We start from the raw sequence: 14601 nt of genomic DNA, 5'->3' as shown, positions 1-14601 counted from the left end.
CATCTTCACAGCAACTGTGTTAATATGATATGACCATGATAATTGACCATCCAATGTTATACCTAGGAGTTTAGCATCCTCAACTTGCTCAATGGTCACACACTTTATGCACAACTCCAGTTGAGGTTTAGTTCTTAAAGAATGTTTTGAACCAAATACAATGCTTTTAGTATTAGATATATTTAAGACTAGTTTATTATTAATCACCTTTTTTTGCTACTGACTAACTTCTTATTTAGAATTTCAGTGCACTCACTGGCTATGGATGGTGACATAGTGTGGAATCATCCACATACATAGTCATTCCAGCTTCTTGTAAGACCAGTGGCAAATCATTTGTAAAAATAGAGAAGAGTAACAGCCTAAGGCTACTGTACATACAGTGAGCTCCAAAAGTATTCGGACAGTTAACGTGCGAACTGTCAGCTTTAATTTGAGGGTATCTGTATCCATATTGGGTGAACTGTTCAAAAATTACAACACTTTTTGTTCATAGTCCCCCCATTTTAGGGGACCAACATTATTGGGACAAATTTACTTATGTGTATAAAGTAGTCAAATGTTTAGTATTTGGTCCCATATTCATAGCACGCAATGATTACAGTGCATCAAGCTTGTGACTCTATGGATGTACTGTATTTGCTGTTTGTTTTGGTCTTGTTTCAGATTATTTTGCATAGAAATTAATGGTAAATAATGTTTTGTGTCATTTTAGAGTTACTTTTTTTTATTGTAAATAAGAATAGAACATGTGTCTAAACACTTCTACATTCATGTGGATGCTACCATGATTATGGATAGTCCTGAATGAATCTTGAATAATGATGAGAGACAAAGTTAGACGCACAAATATCATACCTCCCCAATAATGCTAACCTTCCCTGTTATTGTAGTGGTGAGAGGTTAGCATGTCTTGGGGGTATTTATGTGTCTGTAACTTGTGTGAAACATACAAACACTTTGGGTTTGCTTCGAGCAGAAGTCCAGGTGTATTGGAGAAAGGGAGAGGTTACAGGTAAAGAAATACAGTTGTAAACTGAGCGTTGACTACAGATGTGAAGATTTATTCAGTTCTAAATGGGAACTTGCTATCAATTAAAAAAAGGTCTAGAAAGACCTTAGCATGGGAGAGATAGAGGGCCAAGAGTCATGGGAAGAGGTCCCAGAAAGAGGGAGCACTTTGGGGTTATTCCAATCCAGAGTAATGAGTAGGCTGATTACCTTTCCAAGTGGCCTGATAACGTCTATTAGTCAGTCAGGTAAGCGCACAGCCAGTCATGTCAGTGCCCTCCACATTTCCAGAACAGCAAGAGGACAAAGATGAATGGAGTGCAGAGATCAATAAGAATTAAAGCAAGGCGGAGAGGTGGTGTGAGAGGAAATAAAGAGAGAGCGAGCAGAATTGGTAAAAAAGAGAAAGAAGTAGAAGACAGGGAATTAGATTTTACAGGATGAATAATGTACATGTAAGTGCAGATAATTTGAGCTTGCGTAAAATCTTTCCTTTTATTTAAGCAGCTCTGCTAACTTCCCAGCGAGGGTGGTAGTGTTTAAGTCAGGTGGAATGTCTGTGGAGGAAGTCATGTTGTAAGTGAGGCAACAAAACAATTCAAACATCTAATCACACTATTGGACAATTTTGGATGATGATAGATTGCATATTGCGATCTGGAGGATAATATGATTGATTACGTACTGTACATGGATTCATAGAAGCAGGGTTTCTTTAACCTTTAAATGATTCATAGCTATGCTACTTTTTGTTTAATGTTGTTTTATATATACACTGAGTGTACAAAACATTCGGACCATCTTCCGAATACTGAGTTTTGCCCTCAGAACCGTCTCAATTAATCTGGTCATGGACTCTACAAGGTGTTGAAAGCGTTCCACTCCATAGGGATGCTGGCCCCTGTTGACTCCAATGCTTCCCACTGGATATGCCTTTGGGTGGTGGACCATTCTTGGTACACACAGGAAACTGTTAAGCATGAAAAACGCAGCAGCGTTGCAGTTCTTTACACACACACACCGGTTCGCCTGGCACCTATTACCATACACCGTTCAAAGGCACTTAACTTTTGTCTTGCCCATTCACCCTCTGAATGGCTCCCAACCACAATCCATGTCTCAGTTGTGTCAAGGATTGAAAATCCTTATTTAACCTGTCTCCTCCCCTTCATCTACACTGATTGAAGTAGATTTAACAAGCGATATCAATAAGGGATCATAGCGTTCACCTGACTATATATAGATAGAGACTATATATATATATATATACAGATATAGTGTGTGTGTGTTGTGCAATACTGACCAAACGTATCCTTTCACTATAACAAGAATCACCCCATGAGCTTAGATGTTTTTTCTCCACAATGTCATTAGCTCGCTGATGTCCTTCCTTCCTCTCACATAGACCAGACAGATTCTTTCTCTTTGATTCTGCCATGCGGGAGACGGCTACCAGACCTCTCTTCCCTCCAGATGAAAGAAGCCGCTTATTATCCCCAAACTGCCTATTAGCGCAACATGCTTGGTGTGGAACCGGCTAAGTTCAGAGATGAACAGATTCAAGATCATTCAACTGCAATCGAGACATTTCTGATACGGTTTCTTCACCCTGTTTCCACCTCCTCCACCTCCATTAATTCAGTTCTACCTGTAACTGGGTTAGGTTGATATGCCACCTTTTGGGCTCCCGAGTGACGCAGCGATCTAAGGCACTGCATCTCAGTGCAAGAGGCATCACTATAGTACCTGGTTCGAATCCAGGCTCTATCACGTCTGGCTGTGATTGGGAGTGCCACAGGGTGGCGCACAATTGTCCCAGCGTCATCGGGTTTTGGCCGGAGTAGGCTGTCATTGTACATAAGAATTTGTTTTTAACTGACTTGCCTAGTTAAATAAAGGTTAAATACAAAATAAATAAAAATAACATATTCCTTGTTTTTGTCCCAACTTTGGCTGGCAGGTTGTTTTTCTCAGGTTGTGACGAATAAAACAATGTCTTTCTGAAAGAATTCCGTCTACAATGCCACCCTCTGTCAGGTAATCTGACAAGGTGATTTACAAGATTGGAATTCAATGTATTTTTGTTTGTTTCATTGTAGAATTTTTCACATGACAAATGGCAGGGAGTACAAGAACAGAGAATGGCTTGACAGAAGTCACTATTTATTTGTCTTGGCTCTTTGTCCTAGATTTAGATACTGGTGTGAGTGTATACCGTGCTATTCAGTCATCTTGGGTTTAGATACTGGTGGGAGTGTATACCGTGCTATTCAGTCATCTTGGGTTTAGATACTGGTGGGAGTGAATACTGTGCTATTCAGTCATCTTGGGTTTAGATACTGGTGGGAGTGAATACTGTGCTATTCAGTCATCTTGGGTTTAGATACTGGTGGGAGTGAATACTGTTTTATTCAGTTGTCTTGGGTTTAGATACTGGTGGGAGTGAATACGGTGCTATTCAGTCATCTTGGGGTTAGATACTGGTGGGAGTGAATACTGTGCTATTCAGTCATCTTGGGTTTAGATACTGGTGGGAGTGTATACCGTGCTATTCAGTCATCTTGGGTTTAGATACTGGTGGGAGTGTATACTAGAGGTCGACCGATTATGATTTTTCAACGCAGATAACGATTATTGGAGGACCAAAAAAGCCGATACCGATTAATCAGACTATTTTTTTTTTTTTTTTTGTACAACAATACTGAATTAACACTTATTTTAACTTAATATAATACATCAATAAAATCAATTTAGCCTCAAGTAAATAATGAAACATGTACAATTTGGTTTAAATAATGCAAAAACAAAGTGTTGGAATAGAAAGTAAAAGTGCAATATGTGCCATGTAAGAAAGCTAACGTTTCAGTTCCTTGCTCAGAACATGAGAACATATGAAAGCTGGTGGTTCCTTTTAACATGAGTCTTCAATATTCCCAGGTAAGAAGTTTTAGGTTGTAGTTATTATAGGACTATTTCCCTCTATACCATTTGTATTTAATTAACCTTTGACTATTGGCTGTTCTTATAGGCACTTTAGTATTGCCAGTGTAACAGTATAGCTTCCGTCCCTCTCCTCGCTCCTCCCTGGGCTCGAACCAGCAACACAACGACAACAGCCACATCGAAGCAGCATTACCCATGTAGAGCAAGGGAAACAACCACCCCAAGGCTCAGAGCGAGTGAAGTTTGAAACACTATTAGCGCCATTTCACTTCGGTTACACCAGCCTCATCTTGGGAGTTGATAGGCTTGAAGTCATAAACAGCGCAATGCTTGACGCACAACGAAGAGCTGCTGGCAAAACAAACGAAAGTGCTGTTTGAATGAATGTTTACGCGCCTGCTTCTGCCTACCACTGCTCAGTCAGATACTTAGATACTTGTATGCTTGTATGCTCAGTCAGATTATATGCGACACAGGACACGCTAGATAACATCTAGTAATCTCATCAACCATGTGCAGTTAACTAGTGATTATGATTGATTGTTTTTAATAAGGTAAGTTTAATGCTAGCTACAGTCTCCTTGTGGAGTACAACGAGAGAGAGGCAGGTCGTTATTGCGTTGGACTAGTTAACTGTAAGGTTGCAAGATTGAATCCCCAAGCTGACAAGGTGAAAATCTGTCGTTCTGCCCCTGAACGAGACAGTTAACCCACCGTTCCTAGGCCGTCATTGAAAATAAGAATGTGTTCTTAACTGACTTGCCTAGTTAAATAAAGGTATAATTATTTATTTTGTTTAAACGGCAAATCGGCGCCCAAAAATACAGATTTCCTATTGTTATGAAACCTTGAAATCAGCCCTAATTAATCGGCCATTCCGATTAATCGGACGACCTCTAGTGTATACCGTGCTATTCAGTCATCTAGGCAGATTGATCTGAACAGATGGGGGAAAGTCATGACTTAACCAGTCTAGGGGGACTGTTTGGACAGGCCCTGTAATATACATGATAGACTCAGTGATTAGTTTTTTGTTTACCCATACACAATTCAGTCACTAGTCCTGGATGCGCCCCTTCCCGCAGTCGTCTTTGACCACAGACATGCTGTTTTAGATATGAGGCATCGACTCATCAGCTATTTCACAGTAGCTCTACAACAGTGAAACCCAATAACACCACCAGTATTGTGTAGCGGTATGTTCATGCGAGATGAAAGTGTCTGTTTGTCTTTGCCAGCTGCAGGGAGGGTCTGTGCAACATGTGCCAGCCTCTCTTTTAAAGTTCTACACAGGAATCCATTTAGAGGAAGCATGGCCGCTAGTGATCAGCATGCATGTTAGTCGGGAGGGTTGGCAGCTCCCTGTGGGATAGACCTCCGCGTGTCAGTTCAGCCTTAGCTGATTGAGGGAAGTTAGAACACATCCGGAGCATCCCTATCTCTGTTCCCTATCCCCGTTCCCTATCCCTATCCCCATCCCTGTTCCCTATCCCCATTCATATCCCTCACTCTGAATACGGCGATGGAAGGCAAAGTTTTGGCTCCTCTTCATGGTAGCACCACTGGGAGATTGTCAATGACATTACCCTGTTTACCATGTAAATTATGGATCAAATCACTGTGATCCACAAAGAAAATGTTTAACTCGTGTTGTTGCAAAAAAATTGCTAATTTACTTTGCTTGTTTCCTGTATTTGATAGAGGCTAGTTTAGCATGGGAGTTAAGCGTGGGTGAAGGTGGGTGGACAAAAGCAGTATCTAAACTCATAAAAAAAAGAAACGTCCTCTCACTGTCAACTGCCTTTATTTTCATTAAACTTAACGTGTAAATATTTGTATGAACATAAGATTCAACAACTGAGACATAAACTGAACAAGTTCCACAGACATGTGACTAACATAAATGGAATAATGTGTCCCTGAACAAAGGGGGGATCAAAATCAAAAGTAACTCAGTATCTGGTGTGGCCACCAACTGCATTAAGTACTGCAGTGCATCTCCTCTTGATGGACTGCACCAGATTTGCCAGTTATTGCTGTGAGATGTTACCCCACTCTCCTACCAAGGCACCTGCAAATGTCCAGACATTTCTGGGGGGAATGGCCCTAGCCCTCACCCTCTGATCCAACAGGTCCCAGACGTGCTCAATGGGATTGAGATCCGGGCTCTTCGCTGGCCATGGCAGAACACTGACATTCCTGTCTTGCAGGAAATCATGCACAGAACGAGCAGTATGGCATTGTCATGCTGGAGGATCATGTCAGGATGAGCCTGCAGGAAGGGTACCACATGAGGGAGGAAAATGTATTCCCTGTAACGCACAGTGTTGAGATTGCCTGCAATGACAACAAGCTCAGTCCGATGATGCTAGGAAACACTGCCCCAGACCATAACGGACCCTCCTCCTCCAAATCGATCCCGCTCCAGAGTACAGGCCTCGGTGTAACGCTCATTCCTTCGACGATAAACGCGAATCGGACCATCACCCATGGTGAGACAAAACCACGACTCGTCAGTGAAGAGCATGTTTTGACAGTCCTGTGTGGTCCAGCAACGGTGGGATTGTGCCCATAGGCAACATAGTTGCCGGTGAACTGGCGAGGGCTTGCCTTACAACAGGCCAATAAGCCCTTAGTCCAGCCTCTCTCAGCCTATTGAGGACAGTCTGAGCACTGATGGAGGGATTGTCCGTACCTGGTGTAACTCGGGCAGTTGTTGTTACCCTCCTGTACCTGTCCCGCAGGTGTGATATTCCTATGCAGGCGTTGTTACACGTGGTCTGCCACTGAGAGGATGATCAGCTGTCGGTCCTGTCTCTCTGTAGCTCTGTCTTAAGCGTCTCACAGTACGGACTTTGCAATTTATTGCCTCCTTGCAGAATGCCTAAGGCACGTTCACACAGATGAGCGGGGACCCTGGGCATCTTTCTTTTGGTGTTTTTCGGAGTCAGTGGAAAGGCCTCTTTAGTGTCCTAAGTTTTCAGAACTGTGATCTTAATTGCCTACTGTCTGTAGGCTGTTAGTGTCTTAACGACCGTTCCACAGGTGCATGTTCATTGAACAAGCATGGGAAACAGTGTTTAAACCCTTTACAATTAAGATCTGTGAAATTATTTGGATTTTTACGAAATATCTTTGAAAGACAGGGTCCTGAAAAAGGGACGTTTCTTTTTTTGCTGAGTTTAGAATGTACTAGTAGTCATTGTCACCTGCTGGAATCCACAGTGCTTTGATATGTTACTCCTGATGTGTGCTGTGAGGAGGTGCGATACATGAGGATCCCTTGGCCATGAGCCCTTCTTCCGGGCTTCAGCTTGATAAGATCCTATATCCATAAATCTATCCTAAATGACACCTACAACACCCTCAGCTAAAGGCTTTATTTTTTGTGAAGCAGTTATCAAGATCAGTGGCTAAATAAAAGTTATGGGTTTCTCTGTGTTGCTATTGTTTGTTTTCTTTCTGTTGATCTAGTATTTGTAATACCTTTGGTATGCTCCCCTGTGTTAGGATTGGCTATTTTCTGGTCAATGTTCAACAGAGTAATAAGACTACAGTTTCCGTACTATAATAATGAATCTCTTCTGTGCGTTTTTTTTGCAGGGAGGACTGAGGAACAGCAAGCATGAGTGTACACTGTCATCACAAGAGTATATCCACGAGCTGCGCTCTGGCATCAGTGAGGACAAGCTGCTCATCTGCCTGGAGTCCCTTCGTGTCTCTCTCACCAGTAACCCTGTCAGGTATGGTCCTTACTCTCTTACTGACTTAAGCCTTTTGATTCTTAGGTGGAACTTAAGGGTTCCAAAGTGCAACGTGTCCTTAAATGAACCTCCATTCTGGCCAACCTGTTCCTCTGGTTATGTTCTACCCTCCTCATGGGGAACATCTACTGACGTTCACTCAATTCTCAGTACAGTTCTGACAAAAAGTTTATGCAGACCTCATTTGCTTCATCTATTGCTGCGTTCACACAGGCAGTCCAATCCTGATATTATTTCCACTAATTGGTATATTGACCAATCAGACCAATCTCTGAAAAAGATCTGATGTGATTGGTCTAAACACCAATTAGTGGTAAAAATATCAGAATTGGGCTGCCTGTGTGAACACAGTAGAAGTTGGCATCTGCTGGATACCTTCCATTTGCTAATTGGATCTATGTCAGGAGATCTCTTAGGCTCTGATTCACACAGAGCGATGGGCTTGGTTGAACAAGAATAGCCCATAGCATTGCCCATTTAAAACAAGCATAGAGTGGAAGTCCATAGCCTGTCATTCCATCACCACTCTATCCATTAGGTTCTAATAGATAGGAAGTCCCTCTTTTCCACATCAGAAAGCCAGCCATTCTCTGTCTCTGAGACCTTAATAAGCATGGCTGCCCTCACCATAAGATCGAGTGTCTTTAATATCTCTCCGTTTCCCCCATCACCAAGAGTGGCATTCGCTGCCCACAGCCCCTATTTTTAATCTGTTTTGATAATAGTTAATGTTAAGATAATTCAGTTTTTCTCTGTCCTGTGCCCGTTTATAGCAAGCTTTGATGGGCCTGTCACTCAACCATAATTAGGCCACGGCAACTGCGTTGTGGGAGCCTTTTTCCACCCACAAAGTTCTCATCTTCCGTTCTTGTAGATAGGGATGTTCAAATTTAATTTGGTCCCAACAGCCCGGAGGAACCCTCAATGACAGCCGAACACTCTCAATTATTCACCAAGCCCCACTGTCGAAGAGATGTTTTTTAATGCGAATCAATGAATGGTGCATATAAAGTGATTATCAGATGAGTGGCAGATCTTCTTTTATGACCGACCCCCAGTCCTCGGAGATGGCCCGGCAGTAGCCCCAGAGGGCCATTTATTTGTTCTGGGAGATACAGCGGAGGCAATATCCTAGCATCCTAACAGCTTGGAAAACGACTAGGCTTTGGTGTGGTCTCACTGGAAAGATCATGCACACCCACAGAACAACACAACGTGCTCTGCACTCCAAAGCGATTAATAGATTTCTGCAGAAAATTCCCCCGCCCATCTTTCTCACTGTGGCTGAGTAACAGTGTAGCTAGAAACCATAGTTGGAAAAACAAGGTAGACAGCAAAACTTTTTTTTTCTCTTCCTTTGAAAAAATCCCACCAATGACGGATAAATACTCCGCCTCAAGGTAACCTCCCAAGTTCTTGCTTTCATTAAGATAAAGACATATTTGTATTGTTTGGCTTTATCTGATAACAGAAAAACTGTTCCCAGACCTGCCTTTGTGCTGTTTACCTTCTGTCTGCCTGCACATTAATCAGGGGGAAATTGGCGTAAATCATTTCTGTTTGAAAAACCCACATAACGCTCCCTTTGCACCTTGCCGAGCTGTAAAGTTCAGCACCGCTAGCTATGAAAATCACACCACTCCTCCTCACACGGCAAAAGGCCAGTTAGTGCCAAGGGGACCGAGGGAGGCCAGGTTCGCCCTCTGGATGTTTTCAAACCGGTGAACTCGTGACCACAGAGGGAGGGAGCGGCGCTCTGCGGCAGCGTCTTGGACGCCCACGGAAGGCCAAGCTTAGCCAGGAGAAAGGCACCCTGGGGTGAGATGGGGGGGCTGGGAGAAGCACAGCGCTGTTTGAAGCCCACCCCGCTGCTCCTCTTCAGGCCTCTCATTGTTTTACTGAAAGTGAAGGGAGCGGAGGAGGAGATAGAGGGGACATGTTGGCCTCTTGGAGCATAACGAAGGTTACTCACAATTAATATGAATGCACTTAATTGTCATGGATCACAACACACAGGAAATCAAACTTGCCGGCCTGTGTTCTGATTGCACTATGTTAATGTAACCTTTCCTCTGCCATAGTCGGTGTGTTGGGAACAGCCATGCAAAACACAGCTGCGTAATGCACTGTATTTTTGAATTCCAGTACCTACCACCTGTGGACTACGTAAGGACAGGCTTCATTGCAAGTGCTCTTTCATGGTAGTTTAATAATTAATTTAACTTAAACAAAGGTAGACAGACGCCCATTATCTTGGATAAAATATTCTACGTAAAAAGTACTTTCTGGCCAGGGTAGAATGGCAAAATAGTTAACACCTACAAAGTTACCACCTTGAATATTACACTGCCAAAACGTTATGTGGCTGCTCAAAGTTGTTGCTTTCAATGACTACCAGCTTAGTGACCTGACCACCAGCTTTGGCTATTTCTGTTGCTCTTGTTGTGAGTTCTTCAGTATAGGGAGGAACATTGCTTGCAGAGAAAATGCAAATCACCCTGCAGTTTTGCCATGGGCTCATTACTCACAAGTTCTCCAGTTATTCACTACTTCTTCTCTCATTTACCATGGTAGTCAAACTGTTTGCCTGTGTTTGAACAACAAATGTGTTCCAATGAATTCATTTTAAATTCCTTTGGCGTAAATGATTGCGTTAGTAAATATATATTCCATATCTATCAGATTGTAATTCTGGGGTAGCTCTATTCTATATTTATTAAGGTACTCTTATACAAATGGCTGATATCTACATTTGGAAATGTAGTTGAACACGGCACTATGGTGTTTTATCTGTCTATCCATTTTGATAAAGTGTAGAATGCAGCTCAACTCTCTCCACACTTGCTGATCACTCAGCCCAGTGTAACATACAGCTAACTGCCAAAAAGGATGGAAACACTTCAGTAAATGAGGGATACAAATTATATTGAAAGCAGGTGCTTCTACATGTGTGGTTCCTGAGTTAATTAAGCAATTAAAATCCCATCATGTGTAGGGTCATGTATAAAAATGCTGGACAGGCCATTATTTTGGCCACCATGGCTATGCCCCCCATTGGATGACAGTGCCCCCACCAACAGGGCACGAGTGGTCACTGCAGGGTTTGATTAGCATGAAAACTATGTAAACCATATGCCATGGCCGTCTGTAAACAGATCTTAACCAAATTGAACACTTATAGGAGATTCTGGAATGGCGCCTGAGAGAGTTTTCTACCACAATCAACAAAACACCAAATGATGGAGTTTCTCATGGAGGAATGGCGTTGCATTCCTACAATAGAGTTCCAGACACATCTATGCCAAGGTGCATCAAAGCTGTTCTGGCTCAATGCCCTATTAACATCATTTATGTTGGTGGTTCCTTTAGTCTGGCAGTTACCTGTATTTTCAGAGACCGTGTGAGAAATGTATACTGCAGCGTGTGATAATAACACAGGGAGAAAGATCAATACAGCATAATTATTTGACCAGTACAAAATGACCCCGAACCACCACGATGGATCATGAATGCTAAACGCGGCTGTCCAAAAACACTTTGGATGCTTTGTTTTCTTTCGGCTGTGTGTTTTAAGAATGATTAAGAAAGTTGCTATGCTATTCAAACAAGAAACGAAAGACCAATAAGTGGGACTTAGAAATTCATTAAACCACTGCTGTTTGTGGACAGCCAAGTCCCCCTCCCCCCTCTTTAGTTTGGACATTCACTTCTTAATTTACACTTATCACGACTCCGTCTCTCGCCACTCTCCAAAAAGTTGTTTCATTCACTTTTAATCCGCAGACTTGAAGCAAGATGCCAACTCAGATAATCATGTGCTCTTATTTTCCAATGTATGTATGGAGAGTTCATGTGTGGTGGTTTATCTAATGGTGTTAGTTTTTGTTTTTTCACCCATTAAAAAAATGATATATGTATGTTTTCTTCTTCTCTGGTGTTGCAGTGTGAGAGAAGTGCCACAGGGCTGGCAGCTGAAGGAATTCAGAAAGCAAAGACGTATTTCTGAACTTTTTTTCACACCCACTCATGCACAAACTCGACAGGCTTTTGTCATGTACATTTATATTTTGCTTGCTCCGCTTCCCACTTCTGAGTTCACTATCTGGGTGTAATTGTCCTCTGGCAGGGTTAGAGCTCACCCCCTCTGAGCTACATACCACTACCTGTCCTGATGCTCCACCAATACCTTCCTAATAAAAGGAAGTAAGAGCGTTCTTAGGTTCTTCACAGGGAACACACTGCTTCACACATTCAAAAGCCCGGCTTTGGAGTTCCTCGTGCTAAGCCTTTAATATTACAGTCTGACTCCCTTCAAATCCCAGCAGTGACTTTCATATTGAATTTGCTCGACTTGCTCGACTCAGATCCCCCAGACAGATTTAGACCAAAATTGAACTTGGCTCCAACTTTTCATTATGTGGGAAAATCTTCATAGCATGACTAACATTTTCTCTTGGGCAATTTGGGGGCCTTTGTGTGCAGGCAGCCGTGGATTGCTGCTGACGCTAGGAGTTTTCTCCTCTTCTAGGTCAGGCCTGGAGAGTCAAGATGGAGCATTGTAGTGATCTCACAGCTACTGCCAGGGCGTCTGTGTCTATCGGTCTCGCCAGCTTTACCCCGGCTTAATGCCTGTAGCCACGTGCTCTGGAGGTAACACATAGCTCCGGTAATGGGCTTAATAGTAGCTTTGAAGTGGGGATGCTTCTTTATAGGAGGCCCCTCATCAGTCTCCAGTCGGAAGAGAACAAAATGACTGACTGAGAAAACAATTAAACACCCACCAAGTGACTGACTGTAGGAGATGGGTTTTCAGAAAATTCACACTTCAAAACAAAAACGACCTCCACGAAATGTTGACGTCGGTAGCTGTTTGTTTGTTAGAGAATCCGTGGTGTACATCTCTCTGCAATAACGGCTTTGTCGAAGGTCTTTGCTGAATCCCAGAAGCCGGCTTCTGAAAACTCTAGGAGGTTTCTTGACGTTTGGAAAACAGGCATGTCGAAAATTATAAATACTGTATTCTCCGCTTTTGAATTTAGAGGCCATCCACTTTCTAAAAGAGCAGCTATATTAGCAACAGCCGGGGCCTATTGACAAACCTTCATAAAAATTAGGCCGATCTACTGCCCAGCTACCATCAATATAATTACTACAGGTATAATCACAGTTCTTGTATGTTACTTAATTTCTTGACGCTACCTATCCCGTTAGCGGGATAATTGTCATCAACTACCGCTGAATTGCATAGCGCCGCATTCAAATAATATTACTAAAAATATTTATATTAATGAAATCGCATGTGCAATATAGCAAAACACAGCCTAGCATTTTGTTAATCCACCTGTTGTGTCAGATTTTGAAAATATGCTTTACAGCAAAAGCAATCCAAGCGTTTGTGTCAGTTTATCGATCACGAGACAAAACATTATGAACACCTAGCATCAAAGTAGCTTGGTCACAAATCAGAAAAGCAATAAAATTGATCTCTTACCTTTGATGATCTTCGGATGTTTTCACTCACAAGTTACACAATAAATGTTCCTTTTGTTCCATAAAGATTATTTTTATATCCAAAGTACCTCCGTTTGTTTGGCGAGTTATGTTCAGAAATCCACAGGATCGAGCGGTCACGACAACGCAGATAGTTGTAGTAGTATCTGTAATGTCCACAGAAAAATGTGAAACGTTTTTTATAATCAATCCTCAGGTTGTTTTAAAAATATATAATCGATAATATATCAACCAGCACTGTCTCTTTTTCAGTAGGAGAGGGAGAGTCAATGGCTGCCCCACTGTGTTGCGCAAGCAAAACTCATGCGAACACCCAGCAATCCATCGACGCGATGTTATCTTTCTCTTTCATTTTTTTTCAAAATAAAAGCCTGAAACTATGTCTAAAGACTGACACCTTGAGGAAGCAATAGGAAAGGGAATCTGGTTGATATCCCTTTAAATGTAGCGAAGGCAGGCTATGGAACATGGAGCTTTCAAAATAAAAGCCACTTCCTGGTTTGATTTTCCTCAGATTTTGCCTGCAATATCAGTTCTGTTCTATAAAAATAGTGCCCCCTAGCTGAAAGAGGTTAATAACCAACCTGGTCTCACTGTTTCTGCAGTGAGTTTGGGGAGACAGAGGTGCCAGCCCAGTTTGCCAGAGATGCTTTATTAAAGCGAGGGAGAGAGTGTTTTAAACTTTGTCATTTCTGGTGCGGAAATGGCTGCCTATCTCTGTCAATCATCCATAATTGATCCTCTGTATTCACTTTGTGATTCTGGACAGTGTTGTCCACAGCTAAATCAAACTCCACAGCGGTCCAAGTAAGTTGATATATGGCTTTATGAAACGCCATGTCCTCAAAGGCGTTCAAAAGTATATTTAGCTTTCTCGTATTCCGGTGGCGTATTTGTCTGGAAATATGTTTCCCCAAACTCTTATAGCCAAATGTGCTATAAATAAGACAGAAAGCCATAATATTCATGTCGGCTAGCTTTAGAATGGCCGTGTTTCTCAGTCTATGATGTAGTCTTTGAAAATATCCAGTGCAGGGTATGGCTAAGCTCTCCTACAAGGACAGAAGAGGACAAGATAGGCATATCACAGACTTTTTGGGTCAAGAGGCCTTTGCTTTCCCAGCTCCTCTCTGGGACATAATGGAAATTATATTTTTACCATTACCATCAACTTTGACTTCCTCCGGGAAGTAAGAAAATAAAGTTATCAAATCTTCAACTGTTGGTCCTGAAATAAATTGTGTCCGTTACCATGGGTTTGAAGAGGTCAGTCGGGATCGTCTATGCTGTGGGACTTCACTCTCCAGACTCCAAATGTTATTCTAAACCTTCCTGCACCCCCCTAGGCTTTCTTGAATATTTTTTTTTCTTG

At 42.2% G+C, this 14601-nt stretch overlaps 1 protein-coding gene across 7 annotated transcripts in view; it reads left to right on the top strand.

Annotated features, from left to right (window-relative positions):
• diaph2 (diaphanous-related formin 2) overlaps window positions 1–14601 on the top strand; it is a 693877-nt gene that overhangs the window by 158889 nt on the left and 520387 nt on the right. For all 7 annotated transcript variants that reach the window (XM_036943140.1, XM_036943138.1, XM_036943139.1 and 4 more), the window contains one exon: window positions 7558–7697. In XM_036943140.1, coding sequence (XP_036799035.1) covers window positions 7558–7697 — 140 coding nt within the window. The remainder of the gene's footprint in view (window positions 1–7557; window positions 7698–14601) is intronic.

Source organism: Oncorhynchus mykiss, chromosome 14, assembly GCF_013265735.2.
Source record: "Oncorhynchus mykiss isolate Arlee chromosome 14, USDA_OmykA_1.1, whole genome shotgun sequence".
Taxonomy (NCBI): Eukaryota; Metazoa; Chordata; class Actinopteri; order Salmoniformes; family Salmonidae; genus Oncorhynchus; species Oncorhynchus mykiss.
The sequence above is the reverse complement of the archived record's forward strand: the minus strand, read 5'-3'. Positions and strand labels throughout refer to the sequence as shown.